Raw genomic sequence first — 19,941 nt, forward strand, 5'->3', positions numbered from 1 at the left:
TCCCTAATAGCTAGTGAAGAGGACATTTTTTATCCGTTTGTATTTCCTCTTCAGAGATACGTCTTTTCACATCTTTTGCCCATTTTATAATTGGGCTGTCTATTCTATTGTCATTGAGTTGTAGGATTTCTTTATATATGCAAATATCTTACATATTGAATATATGAAATATAAATAAATTGTTCTACTTTGCTAATGCTGCCAGAATGCAAAACACCAGAGATGGATTGGCTTTTATAAAACGGGGTTTACTTGGTCACACAGTTACAGTCTTAAGGCCATAAAGTGTCCAAGGTAACACATCAGCAATGGGGTACCTTCCTTGGAGGATGGCCACTGGTGTCTGGAAAACCTTTGTTAGCTGGGAAGGCACATGGCTGGCATCTGCTCCAAAGTTCTGGTTTCAGAATGGCTTTCTGCCAGGATGTTCCTCTCTAGGCTGCAGTCCCTCAAAAATGTCACTCTTAGTTGCACTTGGGGTATTTGTCCTCTCTTAGCTTCTCTCGTGCAAGGTCTGTTTTCAATGGCCATCTTCAAAATGTCTCTCATCTGCAGCTCCTGTGCTTTCTTCAAAGTGTCCTCTTGGCTGTAGCTCCTCTTCAAAACATCACTCTCAGCTGCACTGAGTTCCCTCTGCCCATCAGCTCATTTATATGGCCCTACTGATCAAGGCCCACCCTGAATGGGTGGGGCCATGCCTCCATGGAAATATCTCACCAGAGTTATCACCTACAGTTGTGTGGGGTATTCCAGCTGTAGCCCTGGGAACAACTGGGAGTACTGGGTCTTAAAGCAGTCTCCCTGCCAAATTGCACAAGGCATGCCGCCCACCCACAGGGCTGGCACTCCCTACTGCACATGGAAAATTGGTGCACAGATTGGACCTCCACATGGTTTGAATATCCACTCGCTGCCTAGGCAAAGTTGGGGAGAGCTGGTTTCAGGGAAAGATGTGGCTTGGGAGTGCCATCTGATGGTAGGTCAGGGAAAGGGCACTCCACCAAGCTGTAGCTCTGTCAAATTACAGATAATTGTTTAAATAAGCCTGCATATCCTAAAAGAACCCTATCAAGACAAGAAAATGCCAAGATGCATTCTGCATCTAACACCTCAGCTCAGATATCCCACAGCCCCTCTCTGCTGTGGGCCCACAATTCCCTGGGATTGGCATAGGGCTCCTGGCACATCCATGCAGCACCCCTACCTCTAGGTTGTGCACACCATGGGCTTCTGCAGAGGAGGAGTGTGTACCATCCCAAGCCAGGCAAATCCCAAATTCTCTTAAGGAATCTCTCAGCTGTGGTGCTGCAAAGGAGTTTCTCCCAGCCTGCTGCAAAGATGGCTGCATGGGTTGTAGAAACTACCCACTTCTGTGATTGTCTGCCTGCTGCAGTGGCTGTTCCTAGCTTGGGGGCTCTTAGCTTCAGGTGTGTGAAGGGCTATAACCCATGCCATATACTGAGGTGGGTGCCCAGGGCATGGAAGGCAGTCCCCAACATGCTTGACTGCAGCTCCAGCTGCTGACTTCCCGGTAGCTTACAAATCTTACACTATCCTGCCTGCAAATGCAGTATCTTGGTTTCTCCCCACTGTGACATTACTCTGGCTGCTGTTTCCCCAGCAGCTCTCTGGACCAAACTCTCACAGGACTATGAACACAGTCTCTCATTTTCTCCAAGTGCACAGTCACTATGGATGTAGAAGTCCTTCTCCACCTGGTGGAACCCTGGAACCACTATCCTTGAGTACTTAATTTTATCTAGTGTTTTTCATGGAGGAGAATAAAATGGGTTTTATTTCAAAATGGCTTTCTCCAAAATGTCTCTGGGCTTTTGTCTTAGCTTAGCATCTCCAAATGTCCTTCTTTTTGCATCTCTAAGCATCAGCAAGCATCTAGGTCTGTGTCTGCTCTTAGCTTGTCTCTTATACACTGCAGTGAACTAATTAAGACCCGTCCTGAATGGATGGGGTCACACCTCCACAAAAATAATTTAGTCTGAGTTTTCACTCACAGTTTAGTGGACCACATCCCCATGGAAACATTCAATTAAATGTTTCCACCCACCAAGATTGGGTTAAAAGATCTTGGCTCTTCTGGGGGACATAATATATCCAAACAGGCAAAGTAGTTGATTTTGATTTGGAATAAGTAAGGTCCTTAATACTTGGAGATGTCCAGCAATGGAATGTATTATGTCATTGCTCTTTCTTCTCTATTCAAGATGGAATGAATATTTCCAACGTAGAGTGGGTTATATAATACTTTTATCATTCATTGTGTCCTTCCTGGTGTGCAGCAGTCACTATGTTGCTGATAAAACTGATATCACTTTAACATGTTTGTGTTGTAAGGCCTAAAATCTCAAGTGCCTAGACATCTTTGAATCTATAAGGCTGGAAGGCCTAGTCATGAGGGTCTTTGCCCTCAGTAGATATGTCCCCATCAGTTGGAAAGGCTACTCATTGGGATAGTTCCCTACCATCTGGACAAGCTTTACTCTATCAACCCCTCAATTCAATGCCTTTCATTAACTGAGGCCATGGAATTATTCAAACAAGCCAATCGCATCTTCATTCAGAAACGATTCCTTGCAAGGTCCTGCTGGCTCATTCCTTCCTTGAGAGCAAAATTTGTGTTGTCCTCATCCCCAGGCTGCGAGTAAATGTGACTAATAAACTGTCCATCTCATTCATCCAGTGTCAAGTATCCTGGGTGTACCAGCTTGTATTATTTATAGCAGGGATCCCTCTTTCACTAACTTGGAGAAAGCAGGTTAGCAGAACAAAGCACATGATTGCAAGTTCATAATCCAATTATGAATCTGTACATCATGGGCATGTCCTACAATCCCTGTGTAGTTTAAACACACAATACCTTAATGTTTTTCTAGTTTCAGGGCTTTACTAATTCAATTTATTCAGGATTTGAATAGACTGGTTCAGTTTCATTTGTTCAACAAGAATTTATCACTCTTTCCTTCTACATCAGAGTGTCTCCTTGGCAGAGGACATATGAAGATTTTTAAAAAGCAAGATACCAGCCATCATGGAAATTATTACTATTTAGCTTCTCTACGGATAAACTATTGTTTGATTTATTATATCATCTATAGAAGAAACATTCTATTCACATGTATTAATTGTGAGAATGAGGTTTTTCGAGATTTTCATATTATCATTGAAAACTTTGAGGAAGTAATGAGGTACTTAAGCAGTTAAATATAGAACAAAAAAGAAAACAGTACTTTACTTCAGGAGGCAACAAATTATTACAAGAAAAGGTGAAATAGTGAATGTTTTAGGTTGTGCATTCCAGATGGTCTCTGCGGTAGTTAGTCGATGCTTTTGTTATGGTTGGAAAAGAACCAGAGATGATAGGTTTAAAAATGTGTGTGACTGTGTTCGAATAAAACTTTATTTATAAAAACATGCATAAGACAGGCTTGGCCGAGTATCCATAATTTTCATGTGAATGTACTATTGATGAGACAGTGTTAAAAATGGTGCCAAGCAAGTCCTGGTATATTACATTTCTTAAAAAATAAAGACTAATAAACTGATGCTTGGGTATATCCAAGATCAATGAAAACTGTCTTCCAATGATTTGAGTCTTGCTAGTCATGATAGTCCTCCAACAGCACCATCACGGAGAGGTGCCTGTCCAGCCAAGGAGCCTCACCAGGGCCCCCTTCATGTCCCTGTTCCTCAGACCGTAGATGAAGGGGTTCAGCATGGGGGTTACCAGAGTGTACATTACTGAGGCAATGAGACTTGTTCTAGAGGATGATGTCACAGCAGAACTCAGATAAACACCAAGACCTGTGCTATAGAATAGTGAGACAACTGAGAGGTGAGACACACAAGTAGAAAAGGCTTTATACTTGCCTACAGCAGAAGAAATTTTCAGAATGGAAGAGAAAATCTGAAAATAAGAGAAAAGTATTCCAATGAAAGGAATTACAGCAAGAAGTCCAGTTGAAAAATACACTGCTATGTTATTGATGAGGGTTTCAGAACAAGCAAGTTTCAGGACTTCGGGAAGATCACAGAAAAAGTGTGGGATTTCCATGTTTGTGCAGAAGAACAGCCTCAAAACTGGCAAAGTTTCCAGCAATGATCCCATGACACTGAGGCCCCAGGACCCCAGAATTAACAGTCCACAGAGCTGTGGGTTCATGATGACCATGTAGTTCAGTGGGTGACAGATGGCCATGAATCGGTCATAGGCCATCACTGTCAGGAGTAAATTGTCTAGGCATCCAAAAACAATGAATAAAAATATCTGGGTGATGCAGCCTGTATAGGTGATAACTTTGTTTTCTGTCTGGATGTTTATGAGCATCTTTGGGACAGTGGTGGAGGTGAAACAAATGTCAGCAAAGGACAGGTTGGAGAGGAAAAAGTACATGGGTATGTGGAGGTGGGAATCTAAACTGATTGCCAGGATGATGAGCAGGTTGCCAGTGAAGGTGACCAGGTACATGATCAGGAACAGCCCAAACAAAATGAACTGAATCTCTGAATTTGCTGAAAATCCCAAAAGTAGAAATTCTGAAGCACGTGTTTGATTTCCAGGTTCCATGTGGATGAAAGACCTTTTAGTACAGAGGCAAAAGCAACATTAAATAATAAACAGAGGGACATCACAGAAATGAGTTTGCACTTTAATGGTACTCAAAATAATCAAGAAAGTTCTTTCTTTGTCTATTAATACTCAGTTGGGTAATTCCCAAAGCTTCCAAGCTTTCCTTTGCCACCACTACTGCCTGGAAACCTAATCTTAGACCCAGTGTAGTTGAACCCTCCATAGCCTGACTCTCAAATTTGCCCATGGACCAGCAAGATCAGCGTTAAATTGGAACTTAAGAGTGAAGAATCCCAGGCCTGACCTAGCTTTGCTGAATCAGAATCTGCATTTAAGAGGATCCCTGCATGAATCACATGTACACTTATTTTTAAGTAACACCGGTGTAGAGCATCTGTGGCATCTAGTCCTTTATTTTTTGTCACCTCACTTCTCTTTTCCTTTACACCCTCCCTCAATGCTCATTACTTAATATAGTGGGGAAAACAGGAGTTCAATGATTATATTCTTTTACTTATTTTCTGTCATCTGTGTGGACTTTCATACATTGGTCTCAGATATTCCAATCACTGTTCCTGAACCCAAGGATTAATTTTCCTTGCCATTTGTTGAATAACTACCCTTTTCTCAATTGTTTTCATTGCTTACATGATAATAAACTACCTTATTTAATATTTTCCCATTTTGTGCATTTCTGTTCTGTTTCATTGAACACCCTGTCAGATATCATGCTTATACACATAATTTTAATTATTGTGTGTCTAGAATATCCTTAACAATATAAGAGAACAAGCCCTATGGCATTATTCTTTTGTTTAATATTTTATTACATTTTACTTCCAGCTTAGGAGATGAATTGAGAATAATTTTGACAAATTTCAAATAAAACATCATTCTATTTTTAATTTTCACATGCTGAACTTTCACATTGATTTAGAAAATATTATCATTTCTACAGTTTTAATTTCTTCTTTCATAAATAGACTAGTAAAGCCTTAACTTACAGTAGAGTTTCTTAAACTATAATTTAAAAAATTGATAAAGACACTATGTACTAGATAATTCTTTTCTCATACACGTTGTTTGTTTAAGATTGGTCCTTAGAGTTTAGTATATCATACTCACACATACTTTAAAAGGTGCTTAGAAACTAGCTAGGAAGAGTACATCCAAATATACCAAAATAAAATTATTTCTTCATTGCTTCTTTGGAATTTTATTTTGGTATATTTGGTTGTACTCTTCCTACCAAGTTTCTAAGCACGTTTAAAAGTATGTGTGGGTATCATGTACTAAACTCCAATGAAGTAATAATAACTATAAATGGATTCCCAAAGAATTACAAGAGAACACTATAGAATTGATAAATGCCAGGAGTCAATTCTTTGGGAAAATACTAAGTTCTTGGAAGTGTAGTAGAGAAAAAAGAGAGGAACAGAAATGCAGGCAATGGGGGAAGTATTTGAAGTTCTGAGGCTTCATCAGTTGAATTTTCATTGCTGCTCATTAAACAACTTGATCCCGTGTTTTATGGTCTTTGGGTGGGAGAAAGTGGTGGGAGAAATTGAACATAAACACATAGGCATTTTGGATGCTCATTAAGTTCTCATGTGCATATTTTGCCAAATGTTTGAATTTATACCTGCTGGAATTCTTAGTAGGGGCATTTCTTTCTAGAAGTTTGACCTCCTTTTAAGTACCCTGGTGCATGCTTGGGCTCAGTGTTTGAATGCACAGCCACCAAGTGTCTTTAAGATAGAGCACCCCCCTTTTTAATTTTGTCTCTGCTCTGCAGAATGACCTAAAGAAAAATTGCCAGAACCCCTAATCTGAAGTTTCTCCAGCCTCAGAGGGAGTGAGGCAGTCATTGAGGTCATTGAGACCCCAATGCCTTCATTCAGAAGTATGGTGATGCCACCAGAACACATCCAGCCTCACCAAGAACATCCCAAGGACAACCCCATGACTCCTATTTTGATGCCTGTAGGGTGGATCCAAGAAACATGGGGAATTATTGCAGGTAAGAGAGGTAAAGAGAAATGCTGATTGGCCAACTTCACCATAGTCTTATGGAGCTGTCTCCAGCTTCACATATGATATCACTCTGGGACATGGTGATAATGTATTCAGGTTGCAAATTTTGATAGGGAGATTTTTTTTTTAATCCAACCTCATATATGATTGCTGCTAAAAATGATGACATCTCCTGGAAATACACACAGGTGGAGCCTTCCAGAAATTTTATCTGGATATCAAAGGAGGATGAGATGGTAAATTATTCATTGGATACACCAAATCATACTAGGAATAGGGAAACTTTCTTCAAATATGGTGGTACAATTCTTGTGTCTTCACTACTGTGGCATCAGAATCATTTCTTCACTCAGTTGGGCATTGAACTTTTACGGGGTCAAGGTTTACTGCTGATGTGTTCAGAAATCATGAATATCTTGACCATGATATAGTGTCCCTGTCTCCCCCCTGCTCCATATTGGGGACATTACAATGTTTCATGCCTTTAGCCTTATTGAGAAACATTTAAAGAACTCTGAAATTCATTATTGGGTTCCTTAAAGGGAATAATCTGAAGAAAGTGTTCATTAAATCACTCAATGAACTTTTTTTAAGAGTATCAAGGAGATCAATGTATTTCTGTCCCTAATATCAGGAATGTTCATGCTTCTATTAATTAATTGCTTTGTTTTAATGTTTGGATAATGTGGATTTAAAAAAATTGTTCTGGAGAATTCTTATCAAATATATCCATTCTAATCTTCCTTATGAACCATATCTTAATTTCACTTGGAGGTTGTTATATCTATAATACTGTACACATCAGCTTCTCTTTTAATGATCAATAGTGATCAGCTTCTCTTTCAATGATCAATAGTGAGATGTAAGAGAAGTTATTGGGTAGGTATAGGGAATAATCTATAGAAGATTTTCCCCTTTTCCATTTTCTTCTTGCCTTAATTTGCACATGACCCTGGAATTCTTGTTGCTGTCATACTTAGAAAACCATGCACTGTGAATGGAAGAGTAGCAGTATAGCATAGAGCTATCATTCTGGCCCCTTCTATTGGGGGGAGATTACTCCCTAATTTTTTCAAGTGCTTTTATTTGAGTTTTTACTATTAATGTATCCAAATCTTATCCTAACAAATCAAACATATTCCTTTATCTCCACTGAGATTTACAAAGCCAGCTCAGGATCCTGATTTTGGCAACATTGTAACATTTTTTGGTATATATTTGTGTTAGTCCTTGCTTTTTTACATCCCCATTCTTTCCTTTTGCCATAGTATTTCTCTTGTCATATACATTTAAGGTATTTTTATTTGTCCTATGAATTGTGTAGGTTCCTGAAGATGCTGTTTGGAATATGCTATGTGAATGAGTAAAAGGATAAATACACGGTGTTTTTCTAATGATCTTGGATACTAGAACAGGACCACCTGGCACAGAGTATCTGTCATTCCACAAACATTTTCAGAGGTACTAATTGCACTCACTGTTGTTCTAAAGAAGAAACAGGTCTACAGATACAAAGAACGTTTCTAGGAGCCATCAATTACTGCGTGGGAAAGGATGAATTGACCTCAAACCTGTCTGACCCCAAGGAATGCATTTTCTCATACTGCTTTGTTTCCTTGATTATTCAAGGATTCACAAATAAGAGGAAATGCTAAATTTGACATAGAGCAGAATCCCAAGAGTTGTGGAGACTTAACTTAAAGAAACTTCAGTTCCTGCTAAGGATGGAGAAAGGTCCTGAAATTTTTCTCCAAGATGGATGGAGATAGGGAATAGGGAGTTAAGACTTAAAATGTGCAGTTTCTACCTGGAAAGATGGAAATATTTTGGTAATGGATGGTGGTGATTATGGCAAAATACTGTGAACATAATTAAAAGCACTGAAATATATATATCAATGTGGTTAAAATGGGAAATGTTAGGTTGCATAAGGTACTAGAATAAAAATTTCAAACAATTCCTTGGAACTGCACAACACATACAGTGAAACCTAGGTTAAATCATGGACTCTTATTTAATATTACAATTATAAAAATATTCTTTCATCAATTGTAAAAAATGCACCACACCAATTCAAGATGTTAATAGCAGGGTATTATATGGGAATCCTATATTTTATGAATGATTGTTCTGTAAACCCACAACTTCTCTAATAAAAAAATAAAAAAATAAAGGGCATGAGAGGGGTTGGGCTAAAAGAAGCCCCTTCTAAGTAGAGACATGTAACATGAAGAATTTGGAATCAATACCATTTCACTATCTCATTACCCTGACTGTACCTGAGAAGACATGTTTAATAAAAACTCACCTTCCCTCCACACCCCACTCTTTTAGGACTTACTGGACAACGTGGTTTCCCCCAAAGGCACCAAAGGATGGACTTGTCTCTACTGGGCCTATATGCATAGTACAATATATTCAGGAAGGGCAGCAAGTTTGTGTGAGTGTTAAGAGAATCATGGAGATAAATGTATTTTTGCCCTTAGTAACAGGAAGCAGCAATGGGAAAATTTATAGACTCTCGGGATCCACAGGCTGAATTCTCAGAACCTCTCATTAAATACACTGTTTCCTTGTTTACTCTATTCTCTAATCTCTTCAGATCCTTGGAGCCCAAGGGGCCAGTAATAAAAGCCAATTTTCTTCCCGTTTGATCTTCAAGGGTTCAGCTTTATGGCTGGATACTATTCCTTCCCTTTCAATGGGGCCATCTGTCTTGAAAGAGTCTCCCTTGTGGATATGACCCCTCCTACCTGAGCTGATTGAGGCACACTGGGTCCCTGTTGCCTGACTCAGAGTTGTGGGGAAGTCCTCTGACTACACCCTACCCATGGGTCATCGTCCATGAAAATTCATCTTATTTTTTATTAAGGAAACTGTAGGTTTACAGAAAACTCATACAGAAAACATGGAGCTCCCATATAACCCCCCTATTATTATTATTTTTTTATTTTTTCCTTTATTTTTTTATATTCAGTTTTATTGGGATATATTCACAGACCATAAATCAACCAAAGTGTACAATCAGTTGTTCACATTACCATCATATAGTTGTTCATTCATCACCCAATCTATTTTTGAACACTTTCCTTGTACCCAAAAAAATGAAGATAAGAATTGAAAACATGGGAGTAAAAAAATAATACCCACATCTTGTCCCTCTCCCACCCTATTTTTCCTTTAGTTTTTTGTACCTGTTTTTCTATTCATCCATCCATACACTGGACAAAAGGGAGTGTGATACACAAGACTTTCCCAATCACATTGTCACCTGTTGTAAGTTACATTGCTGTACATACATCTTCAAGAGTCAAGGCTACTGGGTTGCAGTTTGTTAGTTTCAGGTATTTACTTCTAGTTCTTCCAATACATTAAAACCTAAAAATGGTTACCTATTAGTGCATAAGAGTGTTCACCAGAGAGACCTCTTGACTCCATTAAGAATCTCTCAGTATGACTCCCGGGGATGAATGTGGACCCGGCATCGTGGGACTGAGAGTATCTTCTTGACCAAAAGGGGGATGCAAAATGAGACGAAATAGTTTCAGTGGCTGAGAGATTCCAAATGGAGTCGAGAGGTCACTCTGGTGGACATTCTTATGCACTATATAGATAACACCTCTTAGGCTTTAATGTATTGGAATAGCTAGAAGTAAATACCTGAAACTACCAAACTCCAACCCAGCAGTCTGGACTCCTGAAGACAATTATATAATAATGTAGATTACAAGGGGTGACAGTGTGATTGTGAAGACCTTGTGGATCACACCCCCTTTATCTAGTGTATGGATGAGTAGAAAAATGGGGATAAAAACTAAAGGACAAATGGGGTGGGATGGGGGCACGATTTGGGTGTTCTTTTTTCACTTTTATTTTTTATTCTTGTTCTGGTTCTTTCTGATGTAAGGAAAATGTTCAGAGATAGATTGTGGTGATGAACGCATAACTATATTCTCATACTGTGGACAGTGGATTGTATATCATGGATGATTGTATGGTGTGTGAATGTATTTCAATAAAACTGAATTTAATAAAAAAATGTAAAAAAAATGATCGTATTAAAGGACGTAAGAACACACACACACGCACACACACACACACACACAAAAGAATCGCTCAGCCACTAAAATTTATTTCATTTCATTTCACATCCCCCTTTTGGTCAAGATGTTCTCAATCCCCCAATATCAGGTCCAGATTCATACCTGGGAGTCATATCCTGCATTGCCAGGGAGACTTACACCCGTGGTTGTCAGATCCCACATGGGGGGAGGGCAGTGATTTCACCACCAAGTTGGCTTAGCTAGAGAGAGAGGGCCACATCTGAGCAACAAAGTGTATTCAGTGGGAGACAATTAGGCACAATTATAACAAGGTTTAGCCACTTCTTTGCAGTAACAAGCTTCATAAGGGCAAGTCCCACAATAGAGGGCTCAGACCGTCATACCACCAGTCCTCAATTTTTGTGAGAGCATCAACACCCATCCAGGTGAGGCAGCCCAACACCTCTGCATTTCCCTTTAGCTCCTCAGGGGGACTTTGCATATTTATTTTTAAAATCGTATTTTTTCAATTAACTTTATCAGAAAGTTAAAAAAAAAAACCAGACAATAAAGAAGCATTTCAAACAAAAGCAAAATAAAGAAATAAGAAAAACAAATAACCTTAAATAATTACATTACTGCAAACATGTTCCTACTCTACCCTGAGAATATTTAGACTATAACCCAGCAAAGGAATAAGAAAAACAAGTAACCTAAAATAATTACATTTTTGCAAACTTGTTCCTCCCATTCCCCCAGAAGTTAGCAAACCATAGTCATTCCTGAGCATTCCCAGAACATTGTTTGCCCACAATAACTTATCTGTTCTTATTAGATTATTGTTCCCCCTTCACTATTTGCTGTTGCTAGATTCCCTACATTCTACACTATAAACAATTTATTTTACATTTTTCAGTGTTCATGTTAGTGGTAACATACAATATTTCTCTTTTTGTGCCTGGATTATTTTGTTCAGAATTGTGTCTTCAAGGTTCATCTATGTTGTCATATGTTTCACGACCTCATTCTGTCTTACTGCTGTGTAGTATTCCATCATGTGCATGTACCACATTTTGTTTATCCACTCATCTGTTGAAGGACATTTGGGTTGTTTCCATCTCTTGGCAATTGTGAATAATGCTGCTATGAACATTGGCAGGCAGATATCTGTTCATGTCATTGCTTTCAGATCTTCTGGGTATATAGCAAGAAGTGCAATTGCTGGATCAAAGGGTAACTCTATATCTAGTTTTCTAAGGAAACTTTAGACTGTCTTCCAGAGTGGCTGTACCATTATACAGTCCCACCAACAATGAATAAGAGTTCCAATTTCACCAGATCCTCTCCAGCATTTGTAGTTTCCTATTTGTTTAATGGCAGTCAATCTAATTGTCATGAGATGATATCTCATTGTGATCTTAATTTGCATCTCCCTAATAGCTAGTGAAGCTGAACATTTTATTTGTTGTGTTTTTGGCCACTTGTATTTCCTCTTCAGAGAGCTGTCTTTTCATATTTTTTGACCATTTTATAACTGGGCTGTCTGTACTATTGTCATTGAGTTGTAGGATTTCTTTATATATGCAAGATATTGGCCTTTTGTCAGATACATTGTTTCCAAATATTTTTTCCCATTGAGTTGGCTGCCTCTTCACCTGTTTGACAAATTCATTTGAGGTACAGAAGCTTTTAAGTTTGAGGAGTTCCCATTTTCCTATTTTTTCTATTGTTGCTTGTGCTCTGGGTGTAATTTCTAAGAAGTGACCTTCTAGTACAAGGTCCTGAAAATGTTTCCCGATATTATCTTCTAGGAGTTTTATGGTACTGTCTCTTATGCTGAGGTCTTTAATCCACTTTGATTTAATTTTTGCATAGGGTGTGAGGCAGATATCCTCTTTCATTCTTTTGGATATGGATATCCAGCTCTCCCAGCCCCATTTGTTGAAAAGAATGTTATATCCCAGTTCAGTGATTTTGGGGGACTCATCAAAGATCAGTTGACTGCAGATCTGGGGGTTCATCTCCAAATTCTCAGTTCAATTCTATTGATCAATATGACTGTCTTTGTGCCAGTACTATGCTGTTTTGACTACTGTGGCTTTATAATAAGCTTCAAAGTCAGGGAGTGTAAGTCCTCTCACTTTGGTTTTCTTTTTTAGAATGTTTTTAGCAATTCGAGGCATCTTCCCCTTCCATATAAATTTGATAACTAACTTTTCCAAGTCTGAAATGTAGGTTCTTGTAATTTTCATAGGGATTGCATTGAATCTGTAGATGAGTTTGGTAGTGTTGACATCTTAACAACATGTAGTCTTCCTATCCATGAACAAGGAATATTGTTCCATCTTTTTAGGTCCTGTTCTATTTCTTTTGGTAAAGTTATGTAGTTTTATATGTATAAGCCTTTCACATCTTTGGTTAAGTTTATTCCTAGGTATTTGATATTTTTTGTTGCTATTGAAAATGGTGTCTTTTCCTTGAATGTCTCTTCAGTTTCGTCATTGCTAGTGTATAGGACCATTACTGACTTATGTGAATTAATCGTGTATCCCACTACTTTGCTAAATTTGTTTATTAGCTCAAGTAGCCATGTCATTGATTTCTCAGGGTTTTCCAGATATAAGGTCATATCATCTGCAAATAATGACAGTCTTACTTCTTCCTTCACAATTTGGATGCCTTTTATTTCTTTGTCTTTCCAGATTGCTCTAACACTTCTAGCACTATGTTGAATAACAGTGGTTACAGTGGGCATCCTTGTCTCATTCCTGATCTTAGAGGGAAGGCTTTCAGTCTCCTGTAATTGAGTACTATGCTGACTGTGGGTTTTTCATCTAAGCCCTTTATCGTTCTGAGGAAGTCTCCTTCAATTCCTACCTTTTGAAGCGTTTTTATTAAAAAAGGATGCAATTTTGTTGAATGCTTTTTCCACTTCTATTGAGATGATCATTTGGTTTTTCCCTTTTGATTTGCTAGCATGTTGTAATACATTGATTGATTTTCTTATGTTGAACCATCCTTGCATGACTGGAATGAATCTCACTTGGTCATGGTGTATGATTATTTTAATGATTCTTTGGATTCAGTTTGCAAGTATTTTGTTGAGAATTTTTGCATCGATATTGATTAGGGAGATTGGCCTGTAGCTTTCTTTTCTTGTAGCATCTTTGTCTGGTTTTGGTATTACAGCGATGTCAGCTTCATGAAATGTGTTAGGTAGTGTCCCATTTTCTTTAATGTTTTGAAAGAGTTTAAGCAAGATTGGTGTCAGTTCTTTCTGGAATGTTCCATAGAATTCCCCTGTGAAGCCATCTGGCCCTGGGCATTTATTTTTGGGAAGCTTTTTGATGACTGATTGGATTTCTTTCCTTGTGATTGGTTGGTTGAGGTCTTCTATTTCTTCTCTGGTCAGTCTAGGTTGTTCTTGTGTTTCCAGGAAATTGTCCATTTTCTCTAAATTATCTAGTTTGTTGGCATACAGTTGTTCAAGGTATCCTCTTATAATTTTTAAAATTTGTTTCGGATCTGCAGTAATTTTGCCTCTCTCATTCATTATTTTGTTTATTTGGGTCTTCTCTCTTTTTGATTTTGTCATTCTAGCTAGGGGCTTGTCAATCTGGTTGACCTTCTCAAAGAACCGACTTTTGGTGTTGTTTATTCTCTCTTGTTTTTTTGTTCTCTATGTCATTTATTTCTACTTTAATCCTTCTTATTTCTTTTCTTCTACTTGGTTTAGGATTAGTTTGCTGTTCATTTTCTAGCTTCTTCAGTTGCTGCATTAGTTCTTTGATGTTAACCCCTTTTCTTCCTTTTTAATGTATGCATTTAGAGCTATAAATTTCCCCCTTAATACCGCCTTTGCCGCATCCCATAAGTTTTGATATGCTGTGTTCCCATTTTCATTCATTTCTATATATTCAGCATCTTCTCTTGCTATTTCTTCTTTAACCCACTGATTGTTTAGGAGAGCTTTGTTTAACATCCAGGTATTTTTGAATTTTCTAAGTCACTGATGGTTATTGACTTCTAATTGTATTCCATTGTGATCAGTGGATGTGCTTTGAATAATTTCAATTTTTTTAAATTTATTGAGCCTTGTTTTATGGCTCAGCAGATGCTCTATTCTGGAGAAAGTTCCATGAGCACTAGAGAAGAATGTGTATCCTGGTGATTTTGGATATAATGTTCTATATATGTCTGTTAACTCAAATTCATTCATCAAATTGTTTAGGTTTCCAGTTTCCTTACTGGTCCCATGTCTCATTGATCTATCAAAAGGAGTGAGTAATGTATTGAAGTGTCCCACAATTATAAACCATTTGTTTTACATTTTTCAAAGTTCACATTAATGGTAGCATATAATATTTCTCTTTTTGTGCCTGGCTTATTTCACTCAGCATTATGTCTTCAAGGTTCATCCATGTTGTCATATGTTTCACGAGATCGTTCCTTCTTACTGCCGCGTAGTATTCCATAGTGTGAATATACCACATTTTATTTATCCACTCATCTGTTGAAGGACATTTGGATTGTTTCCATCTCTTGGCAATTGTGAATAATGCTGCTATGAACATTGGCGTGCAGATATCTGTTCGTGTCACTGCTTTCCGATCTTCCGGGTATATACCGAGAAGTGCAATCGCTGGATCGAATGGTAACTCTATTTCTAGTTTTCTGAGGAACTGCCAGACTGACTTCCAGAGTGGCTGAACCATTATACAGTCCCACCAACAATGAATAAGAGTTCCAATTTCTCCACATCCCCTCCAGCATTTGTAGTTTCCTGTTTGTTTAATGGCAGCCATTCTAACCGGTGTTAGATGGTATCTCATTGTGGTCTTAATTTGCATCTCTCTAATAGCTAGTGAAGCTGAACATTTTTTCATGTGTTTCTTGGCCATTTGTATTTCCTCTTCAGAGAACTGTCTTTTCATATCTTTTGCCTATTTTATAATTGGGCCATCTTTACTATTGTCATTGAGTTGTAGGATTTCTTTATATATGCAAGATATCAGTCTTTTGTCAGATATATGGTTTCCAAAACTTTTTTTCCCATTGAGTTGGCTGCCTCTTTACCTTTTTGAGAAATTCCTTTGAGGTGCAGAAACTTCTAAGCTTGAGGAGTTCCCATTTATCTATTTTCTCTTTTGTTGCTTGTGCTTTGGGTGTAAAGTCTAGGAAGTGGCCGCCTAATACAAGGTGTTGAAGATGTTTTCCTACATTATCTTCTAGGAGTTTTATGGTACTTTCTTTTATATTGAGATCTTTGGTCCATTTTGAGTTAATTTTTGTGTAGGGGGTGAGGTAGGGGTCCTCTTTCATTCTTTTGGATATGAATATCCAACTCTCCCAGCCCCATTGATTGAATAGACCATTATGACTCAGTTCAGTGACTTTGGGGGCCTTATCAAAGATCAGTCGGCCATAGATCTGAGGGTCTATCTCTGAATTCTCAATTCGATTCCATTGATCTATATGTCTATCTTTGTGCCAGTACCATGCTGTTTTGGCAACTGTGGCTTTATAATAAGCTTCAAAGTCAGGGAGGGTAAGTCCTCCCACTTCGTTTTTCTTTTTTAGAGTGTCTTTAGCAATTCGAGGCATCTTCCCTTTCCAAATAAATTTGATAACTAGCTTTTCCAAGTCTGCAAAGTAGGTTGTTTGAATTTTGATTGGGATTGCATTGAATCTGTAGAAGAGTTTGGGTAGAATTGACATCTTAATGATATTTAGCCTTCCTATCCATGAATATGGAATATTTTTCCATCTTTTAAGGTCCCCTTCTATTTCTTTTAGTAGAGTTATGTAGTTTTCTTTGTATAGGTCTTTTACATCTTTGGTTAAGTTGATTCCTAGGTACCTGATTTTTTTAGTTGCTATTGAAAATGGTATCTTTTTCTTGAGTGTCTCTTCAGTTTGTTCATTTCTAGCATATAGAAACATTACTGACTTATGTGCATTAATCTTGTATCCCGCTACTTTGCTAAATTTGTTTATTAGCTCTAGTAGCTGTATCATCGATTTCTCAGGGTTTTCTAGATATAAGATCATATCATCTGCAAACAATGACAGTTTTACTTCTTCTTTCCCAATTTGGATGCCTTTTATTTCTTTGTCTTGCCGGATTGCCCTGGCTAGCACTTCCAGCACAATATTGAATAACAGTGGTGACAGCGGGCATCCTTATCTTGTTCCTGATCTTAGAGGGACGGCTTTCAGTCTCTCACCATTGAGTACTATGCTGGCTGTGGGTTTTTCATATATGCTCTTTATCATGTTGAGGAAGTTCCTTCAATTCCTACCTTTTGAAGTGTTTTTATCAAAAACGGATGTTGGATTTTGTCAAATGCTTTTTCAGCATCTATTGAGATGATCAATTGATTTTTCCCTTTTGACTTGTTAATGTGTTGTAATACATTGATTGATTTTCTTATGTTGAACCATCCTTGCATGCCTGGAATGAACCCCACTTGGTCATGGTGTATGATTTTTTTAATGTGTCTTTGGATTCGATTTGCAAGTATTTTGTTGAGGATTTTTGCATCTATATTCATTAGGGAGATTGGCCGGTAGTTTTCCTTTTTTGTAGCATCTTTGCCTGGTTTTGGTATTAGATTGATGTTAGCTTCATAAAATGAGTTAGGTAGTGTTCCATTTTCTTCAATGTTTTGAAAGAGTTTGAGTAAGATTCGTGTCAGTTCTTTCTGGAAAGTTTGGTAGAATTCCCCTGTGAAGCCATCTGGCCCTGGGCATTTATTTGTGGGAAGATTTTTGATGACTGATTGGATCTCTTTGCTTGTGATGGGTTGGTTGAGGTCTTCTATTTCTTCTCTGGTCAGTCTAGGTTGTTCATATGTTTCCAGGAAATTGTCCATTTCCTCTACATTATCCAGTTTGTTGGCATACAGTTGTTCATAGTATCCTCTTATAATTTTTTTAATTTCTTCAGGATCTGCAGTTATGTCACCTTTTTCATTCATTATTTTGTTTATATGGGTCTTCTCTCTTTTTGATTTTGTCAGTCTAGCTAGGGGCTTGTCAATCTCGTTGATCTTCTCAAAGAACCAACTTTTGGTGATATTTATCCTCTCTATTTTTTTTTTTTCTCTATGTCATTTATTTCTGCTTTAATCCTTGTTATTTCTTTTCTTCTACTTGGTTTAGGATTGGTTTGTTGTTCATTTTCTAGCTTCTTCAGTTGATCCATTAGTTCTTTGATTTTGGCTCTTTCTTCCTTTTTAATATATGCGTTTAGTGCTATGAATTTCCCCCTTAGCACTGCTTTTGCTGCATCCCATAGGTTTTGGTATGTTGTGTTCTCATTTTCATTCGTCTCTATATATTTAGCAATTTCTCTTGCTATTTCTTCTTTAACCCACTGATTGTTTAGGAGTGTGTTGTTTAACCTCCAGGTATTTGTGAATTTTCTAAGTCTCTGATGGTTATTGACTTCTAATTGTATTCCATTGTGGTCAGAGAATGTGCTTTGAATAATTTCAATCTTTTTAAATTTATTGAGGCTTGTTTTATGTCCCAGCATATGATCTATTCTGGAGAAAGTTCCGTGAGCACTAGAAAAGTATGTGTATCCTGGTGATTTGGGATGTAATGTCCTGTATATGTCTGTTAAATCTAATTCATTTATCAGATTGTTTAGGTTTTCAATTTCCTTATTGGTCTTCTGTCTGGTTGATCTATCTGTAGGAGAGAGTGATGTGTTGAAGTCTCCCACAATTATTGTGGAAACATCAATTGCTTCCTTTAGTTTTGCCAGTGTTTCTCTCATGTATTTTGTGGCACCTTGATTGGGTGCATAGACATTTATGGTTGTTATTTCTTCTTGCTGAATTGCCCCTTTTATTAGTATGTAGTGGCCTTCTTTGTCTCTCAAAACATCCCTGCATTTGAAGTCTATTTTATCTGAGATTAATATTGCTACACCTGCTTTCTTTTGGCTGTAGCTTGCATGAAATATTTTTTTCCATCCTTTCACTTTCAGTTTCTTTGTGTCCCTGTGTCTAAGATGAGTCTCTTGTATGCAACATATTGATGGTTCATTTTTTTTGATCCATTCTGCGAATCTATATCTTTTAATTGGGGAGTTTAATCCATTTACATTCAACGTTATAACCGTGAAGGCATTTCTTGAATCAGCCATCTTATCCTTTGGTTTATGTTTGTCATATTTTTCCCCTCTGTCTATTAATATCGTTTATTGTACCCATACCAAATCTCTTTAGTACTGAACCTTTCTCCAAGTCTCTCTGTCCTTTCTTTGTTTCTCTGTCTGTAGGGCTCCCTTGAGTATCTCCAGTAGGGCAGGTCTCTTGTTAGCAAATTCTCTCAGCATTTGTTTGTCTGTGAAAAATTTAAGCTCTCCCTCAAGTTTGAAGGAGAGCTTTGCTGGATAAAGTATTCTTGGCTGGAAATTTTTCTCACTCAGAATTTTAAATATATCGTGCCACTGCCTTCTCGCCTCCATGGTGGCTGCTGAGTAGTCACTACTTAGTCTTATGCTGTTTCCTTTGTATGTGGTGAATTGCTTTTCTCTTGCTGCTTTCAGAACTTGCTCCTTCTCTTCTGTGTTTGACAGTGTGATCAGTATATGTCTCGGAGTGGGTTTATTTGGATTTATTCTATTTGGAGTTCGCTGAGCATTTATGATTTGTGTATTTATGGTGTTTAGAAGATTTGGGAAGTTTTCCCCAACAATTTCTTTGAATACTCTTCCTAGACCTTTACCCCTTTCTTCCCCTTCTGGGACACCAATGAGTCTTACATTCAGACGTTTCATATTATCTATCATATCCCTGAGGTCCATTTTGATTTTTTCAATTTTTTCCCCATTCTTTCTTTTATGCTTTCATTTTCCATTCTGTCATCTTCCAGGTCACTGATTCGTTGTTCAACTTCCTCTAGTCTTGTACTATGAGTGTCCAGAATGTTTTTAATTTGGTCAACAGTTTCTTTAATTTCCATAAGATCATCCATTTTTTTATTTAGTCTTGCAATGTCTTCTTTATGCTCTTCTAGGGTCTTCTTGATTTCCTTTGTATCCCGTACTAGAGTCTCATTGTTGATCTTTAGTTCTTTGAGTAGCTGCTCTAGGTGCTGTGTCTCTTCTGATCTTTTGATTTGGGTGCTTGGGCTTGGGTTATCCATATCGTCTGGTTTTTTCATATGCTTTATAATTTTCTGTTGTTTTTGGCCTCGTGACATTTGCTGAACTTGATGGGGTTCTTTTAGGATGTGTAGACCAATTGAAGTCCTTATCTCTAA

At 37.8% G+C, this 19,941-nt stretch overlaps 1 protein-coding gene across 1 annotated transcript; it reads right to left on the reverse strand.

The window, feature by feature from the left end:
• Positions 1–3,643: 3,643 nt before the first annotated feature.
• On the reverse strand, positions 3,644–4,811 carry LOC119525554 (olfactory receptor 7C1-like). The gene is made up of 2 exons (XM_037824325.1): positions 4,704–4,811; positions 3,644–4,600 (listed from the first exon to the last, which is right to left on the reverse strand). Exons 1-2 carry the CDS (start codon positions 4,806–4,808, stop codon positions 3,644–3,646), a joined length of 1,062 nt encoding a protein of 353 aa, XP_037680253.1. The 5' UTR covers positions 4,809–4,811.
• Between the last annotated feature and the right edge of the window lie 15,130 nt (positions 4,812–19,941).

Source organism: Choloepus didactylus, assembly GCF_015220235.1.
Source record: "Choloepus didactylus isolate mChoDid1 chromosome 25 unlocalized genomic scaffold, mChoDid1.pri SUPER_25_unloc2, whole genome shotgun sequence".
NCBI classification, from domain to species: domain Eukaryota; kingdom Metazoa; phylum Chordata; class Mammalia; order Pilosa; family Megalonychidae; genus Choloepus; species Choloepus didactylus.

What these genes read in the sequence shown, in the direction of transcription:
- LOC119525554 (XM_037824325.1), bottom strand. Translation starts at nt 4,808, where the DNA reads ATGGAGGGTTCAACTACACTGGGTCTAAGATTAGGTTTCCAGGCAGTA. An exon ending in CCCAACTGAGTATTAATAGA is followed by an intron (nt 4,601 to 4,703) that starts CAAAGAAAGAAC and finishes TGCCTCTGTACT; the next exon opens with AAAAGGTCTTTCATCCACAT.